Genomic DNA, 10,128 nt, shown 5'->3' on the forward strand with positions numbered 1-10,128 from the left:
TTTATAGCATTTGTGAGAATTTGGGGTGTTATTTGGGAAAGGCCTGGATTTTTACAGAGAGATGGTCTTCATTCTTACTAGAAGGGATCTTTTGTATTATCCCAAAATATGCAGCAAAACTGCCTGATCGACTGATCTGAGCACCATCCAGGCTGCAGTTAATCCCACCTGTTTCTATCCTGAAGCTGTTACCCATAATACCTGTTGTGGGGCATCCAGTAAATTTAGTCATGATGCAAACCTTAAATTACTTGATAATTAAAAAATAAGGTGCATAATTAGACCAAGAGATAAAAACCCTTCACAAGGGGCATCTCTAATAGTAACTTAGTTCAAATAAAAACAAAAAATATGTCACCAGTTCAAAAAGAACTATGCAGTTTTAAATGCTGCTTATTAAACATTCACTCACTTGGAAATAAAGCTGTTTTATTAAATGATGTTATATTAAGTACAAAATCTGATCTGTGTCTTCTCACTGAAACCTGTTTTAGTAAATCTGACACTGGTCATCTAGCTGAGGATTCACCAGATGGATACACATTCCTTCTTAAATCTAGAGATTCTGGTTGAGGCGGAGGCCTTGGAATAATTTATTGTGACAAAATGCAAATCGCTTCTAAAAACACATCCTTTGTGGCATTCATTTTAAATATTAAAACAGATTCCAACACAATTATAGTGCTAGTCTACAGAACACCAGGGCCAAATTCATTGTTCATGACTGTATTTGGAAACCTTTTTATCTGATTTGGCTATAAATAATGATCCATAAAGTGCTGATGGTGGATTTTAATTTACACATTAATGTGGAAACTGACATTTTTAGCAAATGTTTTACTTATTTGTTAAATTCTGTAGGATTTTGTCAGATTGTCAAAGGTCCAACTCATAATCATAACCACACATTAGATTTAGTTATAACTTACAAAGCTGAAATTTAAAATTTAGATATTACTCTATTAAATTTAATTATTTCTGATCACTACTTAATCATGTTTGATTTGGTTCTGACCTTACCAAGACACTAACAGATTACAACAAAGTGCGACATCTAGATTGCAATTCTGCTTCAAAATGTATAGATTTATAGTGTAATTGTGGAAACCATTTAGATCAGTTAACATCAAATGTAAACATGGAAAACAATTTAGATCAGTTAACATTAAATTATAATGTGACCTTGAGAGATGCTCTGGACGCAGTGGTTCCCCTTAAAACAAAAATGATCAAAGCACATAGAAATTCTCCCTGGTTTAATGAAAACTCTTAAGCTCTTAAATTACAGTGTCAAAAACTGGAGCGCAGATGGAGAACAACAAAGCTCCATGTTTTTCAAATTACATGGACAGAGAGTGTTAAACAATATAAAAAAGCTCTCTTTAAAGCTCACTCAGAATACTATTCTAAAATAAAAGATAACAATAACTTAATCCTCGGGTATTTTTTAGAACAGTGGCTAATTTACCAAATGGGAATTAAGATGTACAGTACAAAATACCCACAGATATTAGCAGTACAGACTTTATGAAGTTCTTTAATTATATTATTATTATAAATAAGATCCCATATCTGAGCATCACAGTGCAAACAGCATACTAGCTTGGCAGACACTGCTACACCTTGCATTCAACACTTTAGAAATTTTAATCCTGTAAAAGAACAGGAAGTCTCAACTTTAATCTCTAAAATGAAACCTACTACTTGTTCCCTGGATCCCATGCCAACAAAACTAGTAAAAAGCACAACGGATATTCTTGCAGCACCTGTACTTAACTTTATAGTTAACAAGATAGTTCATTATTGCATGCCACAGTACCTGATGCACTAAAAGTGTCAGTTATCAAACCATTACTTAAAAAGTCACACCTACACCCACATATACTTAATAGTTACAGACCCATATAAAATTTACCCTTTCTTTCTAAAATACTTGAAAAAGTAGTCAGCAATCAGCTTCAATCACACCTTACGCGTCACAATTTATTTGAGAAATTCCATTGTGGCCTCCACCCTGGTTATAGTACAAAAATGGCATTAATGTGTACTGTAAATGACATTCTGATATCCTTTGATGAACGAAACTCCACTGTAATTATGTTGTTAGACTTAAGTGCAGCATTTGACACCATTGACCACTCTACTTTACTGCACAGGCCGGAAAATGACATTAGGCTTGCAGGCACTTGCAGGAAGTTGATTGAGTAACAGAGTGGCGGAGAAATTCGAAAGTTCAAGTTCAGAAAATTGCAAAGTGTCCGAAATAAATAAGAAGTTGTCAGATATCAAAGTCGCCGTGAAAAGGGTAGTCTTAGCCCACCGTTTGAGTGTCATGTGGAAGAGTATTAGGGTACAGAGAAAAGAAAAACAAAATAGGGACACAGCTAAAAAAATGTCTAAATGTCAACTTTAACCTTCAAAATTTCCACTTTAATCATGTACTTTATTTTGTAATCAAAGTAGAACATCGTAAACTTTATCTTAAAATCATTTAATTTACTAGTTTCTGAGATCCCATTGTAACTAAAAAAGCATGTTAAATGCTTCTTTCTATGTATTCTTTTATGTGCTCTGTATGTGTGAATCCCTACGTGCTTCTTAAAACGGGCTTTCTCTTCCGCTGACAGGACACAAAATACATTACATTAATGATATTACAGGTCTCTGAATAATTTCAATATTAAGATGTATACTTGATATAATTTTCATAATTATAGGAATTAAAGCATGTATTAAACATGGGTACACGGTGGCACAGTGATAGTGACGAGCGCATTGTCCAGAGATTGTTCATGCCTCACGGAAGATGCTTGCTGCGTCGTGCGCAACCTTTGATGAAATTATTTATTGCAGCAGTACTGCCTCTCTCAAACATTCTAACCTCCAATTCCTGTCCTTATATTTCTTTCTCCAAGTAACCAATTGCCACACAATCAGCTCTGTAATAGATGACAAGCCATCAGTAAACTTAGAACACTGATTCTTCAAAACTTTTATGAAACATTGAAATATGTTCATAGTACGTTTAATTATTTTATCCATCCAGGGGCATGCCAATCCCAGAAAGCATACAGTGAGAGGCAAGAACAATCCCTGAATGGGGCGTCAGCTCATCACTAGCGCTGCGCCACCGTATCCTCACATGTTTAATTATTAACAATATACAGTACATTACTTTAATGAAATTTAAAACTTATCTGTATAATGTAACAAATATGCTTTACTTTATTTCATCTTAAAAATGATATCAAGAGCTCCAAGAAGATAGCGCGTGAGAATCTTAATCGACTTAGAAGCCAGTCGCCATCATCTGTAAATAATTGTTTTATAAAGTGACTCAGGTTGTGCAATATTATAGCAGTAGTGCAAGTTTACAGTGAGGTGATTGTACTTATAAGTACAAACAGTTCTACCAGGAGCAATTAATGAAATGACTGAGTGTGCTTAGATCAAAATAAAACTGTTTCTGAATGTCGAGGTCCGCGAGGCATATGGGAACAGTTCAAATAGATTGCACGCATGGCTGAGGCAGCTTGTGCAAGATGCTGTATACCGATAATCCGATCATCTGCTGTACAGCTGTGATTCCACACTCAGATACAGTGGGTTAAATACTCAGTGGTATAAAAACAGTAAAGCATTGATGGTATTTAGAATAGTTTGGCCGTTCTGTGCACCATTATATGGTTACGGGTTGAATATAATGAGATGGCTTAAACTAATAAATGATAGGTGGTTAATTTCAGTGTATATGATAAAGCTGCGTCAGGGATGTGAATCTAAAAACTAAAGGGAAACCTCACAGGAACAGTAGCACTGCCTTGAAGCTGGGTGACGGCAGTTTGCAAACCGAGCGGAGAACTTGCGTACTCAAGGGATTGAGCTAGCGTGAAAATGTGCATGGCTTTACGTCAAGTTTAGTTTTTATACATCGAAATTTTGTATGTACACACTGTTTATACATGAGGCCCCTGGAGATCTCAGCCATCAAGCCTCCCCCCTGCCTTAAAAAGATGTTTTTTCCCTTATAACTTCCTTTTTAGCAACTTTTATTTTTTTTTTGTTCTTTATTTCGCCTTATACAATTTCTTGTATTAGGAATTTCTTAGTTTTCGCATACCCTCTGGGGTCAGAGCGCAGGGTCAGCCATTGTTCAACGCCCCTGGAGCAATTGTAGGTTAAGGGGGTTCGAACCGGCAACCTTTGGTATACCAGCGCAGATCCTTAGCCTCAGAGCCACTACTCCGCCTTTTTATCCACCAAGACATTTTCTTTATTTTTTTACTGTGATGAAATTTGTTAATGTTGAACTGTTAATGTTTAGTTTCATTTCCCTGTGTGAACTATTTTTTTATGCAATATGATCATCTGTTGATATGTAATAGCTTGAAATTGTATACTTTACAAAATACACAGGAAGATGTATTGTTAAACTGAAATATTATTTAAATTATTCAAATAAGAACAATTCATCATTCATTCATCAAGCTGGTCAGAAGTAAAAAAAAAAAACAAAAAAGAACAAAAGGCAAGTTAACAACATGCCTTTTTCATAGCATATTACATACAACTTTATTACACATCTTTCAAACTTGATTCAAAATTGTTACAAAATTTGTTGTAACCAAAGACACAATGTTGTGCATTCATTCTTGTATATAATTTCTCACAGAATCTTTAATCTTTTTCATATTTCTAAATATAACAATTTCTATGTTTCTGTTAAGTTTGTTTTGGATCTGCATTATGGTATGATATAAATTATTATTATTTTTTTTTTGTACCATGACAGAATCAAGTTTTTGTGTTTGCCTTCTCAGTACATTTACTGTCGGAGTTTGACTATTAAAATTTGTGTTATTTAATGTACTTCAATTGGCCAAAATCATACCACTGTTTTTGATTTCAATTTTGGTTTATGTTTTTTTTTAGATTTTTAATGGGCTTTCTTTTCTACTTTCGACATTTTTTAATTTTCTATTTTATCTGTTTTTTTCCTTTTCCTTTTGGATAAAATCTCTCTTGGGTGGCGGCTGAATTGAATTTAGTTTTGTTAAGTTTGACTTGTTTCTATGGAACGTTGTTTGCTTTTATAAATTCAATGAATAAAAGCTCAGACCAATTTTTATTCATCCCAACATCAATATTTTAAAAGAAGCCATAGAATGAAAACTATATAGAGAAAGTGGTTTTAAAGAAAAAATGTGATGATTGTAATGAGACCCTGGTATTCACTATAGAGAGTGTAGCTGGTATATCAGAGTACATACTAACTGAATAAAGCTCAGCTAAGCCAGACAGACCACAAAGAATTCTGCTGCTATTTTTGTGGGTAAGTAGGACACTTTCTACATGTTCAAGACTGTGAGGAGCTAAACAGGATAACAAAGTTCAGGTCGGCAGTGGAGTGGCTGGTGTTCACTGTCATGTGTCTTATATCAACTTATTAATTATTTCAGTGAAATCTGATACATTCAAAGCTCTTGCTTTAGTAGGTTCATGAGCAGCAGGGATCGTCAATACAACTGAACTATCCACAGAACTGCGACGTACTTTAAAAGCATAAGCTAAACATATACAGTAATGGCCATCCCCCATGCCTCTGCCCACGTAGTGGTAAAACAGGACAGTGAGGAGATTCCCACCCAGCTCCCTACTCCTGACGTCACACTTCCTCCTCTCCTCGGCCCACAGCTTCTGTCTCGGATTAGCGCAAATATATTGTTCCTGCAAGCGAACTATGATTCTTAGCGCAAGCAAATTATAGAAAAAAAACAATGTAAATCCATTAAATAGTTCTCTTGTTCACTAGCTAAGCGGAGGTAAGGTACACACCCCGAGGCTGGTGCGCGAGTGAGGAGGTTCCTGCCCCACGTGTGTATCTCGGATTAGCGCAAATAAATCGGTACTGCAAGTGAACTATGATACATAACTCAATTAGAGAAGTCACAAAATCAACCGGAATGTTCAAGCAAATTATAGAAAAAAACCCAATCTAAATCTATTAAGTTGTTCTGTCATGAAAGGTGAACAGACAGACAGACAGATGTTGGATTTTATATATAGAGAAGATGGAGTTGATGGGAAGCTGCTAGGTAACAAATGCTAGAACACGTAACTGGTAATATTTCATTACAAGTGGGAGCATCACACCAGGAACACATACATTTTTGGCTATTCTGCGTGACTTTGTACAGGTTATTTTACTTTATTATGGCTAGAAAAACATAATGCCATAATTGGCCAGAAAGCAAAGGAAATCAAAGAATCGAGGGCATATTGCAAACAAGATTGTTTGTTATGCAGTGAGCCCACCCTATTACACTGTGAATTAGTTAAAATTATTACCAATAAAGTCTACGGAGCTTCCCTGTCATAGGATGGAAATCATAAATGGGTTCAAGCAGAGGAGCAGGTGTTTGAGGTTGTGTTCTCTCTCACAAACACACGCGCACATAGAGGACTTCTCAGGATGGGTCTACCCCTTCTGCCAGCATCTCTCTTTTGTGAGTGAGGCTCCACTAGAATTTTATTGTAAAAAAACCTCACTGGTGGTCATTTGAAAAAAAGGCACAATATGTTGAAATTGGAATGAAATTCATGGTGCTGAGAGGGCCCTCTCAGGGTTGGGGGAGAGATCCTGCCCCAAGCGGAGGAGTTCAAATATCTCGGGGTCTTGTTCACGAGTGAGGGAAGAATGGAGCGTGAGATCGACAGGCGGATCGGTGCGGCATCCGCAGTGATGCGGGTTCTGCATCGGTCTGTCGTGGTGAAAAAGGAGCTGAGCCGTAAGGCAAAGCTCTCAATTTACCAGTCGATCTACGCTCCTACCCTCACCTATGGTCATGAGCTATGGGTAGTGACTGAAAGAACGAGATCGCAAATACAAGCGGCTGAAATGAGTTTCCTCCGCAGGGTGTCTGGGCTTTCCCTTAAAGATAGGGTGAGAAGCTCAGTCATCCGGGAGGAGCTCAGAGTAGAGCCGCTGCTCCTCCGCATCGAGAGGAGTCAGATGAGGTGGCTCGGGCATCTGATCAGGATGCCTCCTGGACGCCTCCCTGGTGAGGTGTTCCAGGCACGTCCAACTGGGAGGAAGCCCCAGGGAAGACCCAGGACACGCTGGAGGGACTATGTCTCCTGGCTGGCCTGGGAACGCCTTGGGATTCTCCCAGAAGAGCTGGAAGAAGTGGCGGGGAGGGAAGTCTGGGCCTCTCTGCTTAAGCTGCTGCCCCCGCGACCCGACCTCGGATAAGCGGAAGAGGATGGATGGATGGATTCATGGTGCTGATGATCTTGAAAGCTAGGATAAAGAAAAAGAAGTTCAAAATAATCACTTGATTTTCAACCTTGCAACATGCAAAGGGTTACGTAAATGTCATTTCATTTTGTAACCCAATTAGTCCAGACCAGGGTCACAAAGGGGGCTGTAGTCTATCCCAGCTAGCACAGGAGAACGAACTCTGGACAGGAAGTCAGTCTGTCACAGGATGAACATACACACACACACACCACAACACCATTTTAGCATCTGCTAACTTGCATGTCTTTTGACATTGGGAGGAAACCTGAGCACCAGGAAGAAACCCACACAGACACAGAGAAAACATACAAGCTCCACACAGGGAGGAAGGACACGGGATGTGAACCCTGGTCTCCTTACTGCGAGGCATCAGCATAACCACTGCACCTCCGTGCCACCCTAAGAACATATAAAGCCCAGCTTTGTAATTTCTGTACACCAAAACACAGAGACAGTGAAATTAAGGTGGATTTAATTCAAAGGAGAGTTCAATTAAAATCAGATGCTGCGTGAGATGAAAACCTGCCAGCAGAGGGGAGGAGTTTGAGGACCACTGCAGTAAATAAAAGCATAAAGTGTTTTAAAAACGGATTGCTTTCACCCTGCATATGTTGGCTATAGCTTAACACTGGCTTATGCACTGTATTTATACTACCACTAGCACTCTTAGGAGCCCTGAGAACCTAACCTAAAGTAAAATCAACCAAAGAATATACTATAAATGAACAGACATTGTGCATTTATGCTGAATGTGCATATTTTGTATGTGATTTGCTGAATGGTGTTTTGAGTGTTATTTTATTTTGAGTGCAGTGCTCTAAACTTTAAGAGTGCAATTTTATAAATAAACTGAATTGAATGAAACAAAATGCAGTCACTTCTTTCTTTATTTTGGTTATCAAAGTTGTCATCTATAATTTAATTTATAACATATATTAATGCTTGTGTAATGTATGCCACCCATGTAACAAATCTTCCCCTGTCTGCCTATTCCTTATAATTCAATTAGGATTAACACACCACCCTTTCCAAATGACCCCATTCTGCCATTTTCACAATGACTTCCTGCCCACCTACCTCACATCAAACGGTTTGTCACTGACCGCGTTTATCACTGTGGATCCTCCTAACAAAGTCACTGTGCCGATGTATGAATTGATGGATATTACATTTTGTATTTGAACGCCCATCGTCTGGTCGCAAACGTCATTGTAGCAGTACTTGAAAGTCGGTAGATTATCCGAGTCAAAAGAAGCCGCTTCGTATTGAAATTCCACCTGCAGGAACATTAAGTACATTCATGTTAGCCAGGGTGATAAATAGTTTGGCGAACAAAAATGTCTACTTAGGTATGTGTTTGCGTTAATAACACTGATTTAGGTTAACAAAAGAAATTCTTAATATGATAAATGTTGTAATTGTTACTCACAAAGGGTGTATTTCTTTGTGAAGCTCTTCTGTCCTTATTTAATACATTTTCAAATTAGAATATGACTTTAGAGGTGAGATTGTTGGTTTGTTCAAAAGCACTTTGTGTACATTATTTCAAGCCTAATATCTACATATTTAGTTATTTTGATTATTAATTGAATTTAACTGCATACCTGGAATGTGCCGTTCTTATTTCTTCCTTTAGTGATATATGTCAAAGACTCACTAATCAAGAAAGCAGACACCGCAGACAAGATGCTCAAGGATACAAGAAGTCCAAGTAAAGCCATCACGGTCTTCTGTGATTCAGTTTCTCTTGTTCCCACTTTTAGAGTTCTACTTGTGCTGATTCTGAACTACCCAGCAAAGACACGCGGAAATGTCATTTCTCATTGCTGCAGAGCACATTCCTGTTTAGATATGCTGATTTACTTGAAAAACATCATTATTAATTAAGGTGTCAAGTGCATTCAAGGCCATGGGTGTCAAATTCACATCCTAGGGGGCCACAGGTTTTCATTCCAGCTGCTTTCTTAACCCTAACCCTAAGCTAAGCTTAAAACTTAACCCAGTTACTACTGAAAATTCACTGCACAACAATTTTTTTGAAAAGTCTTGCTCCCTGAAAAGTTTTTGCTGGTTGTGACAGGTACCTACTGGGTATGCACAAATATAGTTTTGGTTTTACTGCATCACATAGGAACTCTGAGACAGAGACATTTATATGTTTACTGAAAATAATGTTTTTAGCCACATTTATATTTCACATAAGCTATTAAGATCAACAGAATTAAAAGTGTTTTGCTCCTGATTTTATTTTGTATTTAATGGCTGGTGCATCACATTGCAGTGTCTAACAGTAGTCAGCAGGCACTGACAGGTTCCAGTTGCCCTGGTATCATTTCTCCATCATAGCAATGTCCTGGTGAAATCTTTCACTATGTTCGTCACTTACAGCACCGAGATTTGTGGGGAAGAAGGCCAAGTATGAGTGGAGGAAATGAATCTTGAGTGACATGTTGCACTTCATTGTCTTGTATGCTTTGAGACGTTTGTCTGCCAACTGAATGTAGTTTGGGGCTCTGTAATTGCCCAGAAAATTGTCAACAATGTCTTTGAAGGCTTTCCAGACAATTTTTTCCGGCTCAACTAACAGATTTTCAAACCGCTTATCACCCATAAAATGTCTGTTCTAGGGGGACAACAAAAATACCCTCTTTGATCTTGGCATCAGTTGTTCTTTGGAACATCTTTCTTAACAAGGAAGGCAAAGGTTTTCATTATTTAAGTGCTTTCACAAAATTCTTCATGAGTCCCAGTTTTATGTGAAGAGGAGGCACAAATATCTTTGCCGGGTCAACAAGCGGTTCATGTGCCACATTTTTCTGTCCTAGAAC

The 10,128-nt window shown here is 37.8% G+C and overlaps 1 protein-coding gene across 1 annotated transcript in view; it reads right to left on the reverse strand.

Annotated features, from left to right (window-relative positions):
- Positions 1-9,064, reverse strand: part of LOC120514739 — a 105,620-nt gene extending 96,556 nt beyond the window's left edge. Inside the window, exons 1-2 of the mRNA XM_039735262.1 lie at positions 8,905-9,064; positions 8,378-8,577 (exon numbers count right to left, since the gene is read on the reverse strand). Of these exons, the coding sequence (XP_039591196.1) occupies positions 8,378-8,577; positions 8,905-9,021 (317 nt within the window). The 5' untranslated portion in view covers positions 9,022-9,064. The remainder of the gene's footprint in view (positions 1-8,377; positions 8,578-8,904) is intronic.
- Between the last annotated feature and the right edge of the window lie 1,064 nt (positions 9,065-10,128).

Source organism: Polypterus senegalus, chromosome 1 (assembly GCF_016835505.1).
Source record: "Polypterus senegalus isolate Bchr_013 chromosome 1, ASM1683550v1, whole genome shotgun sequence".
NCBI classification, from domain to species: domain Eukaryota; kingdom Metazoa; phylum Chordata; class Cladistia; order Polypteriformes; family Polypteridae; genus Polypterus; species Polypterus senegalus.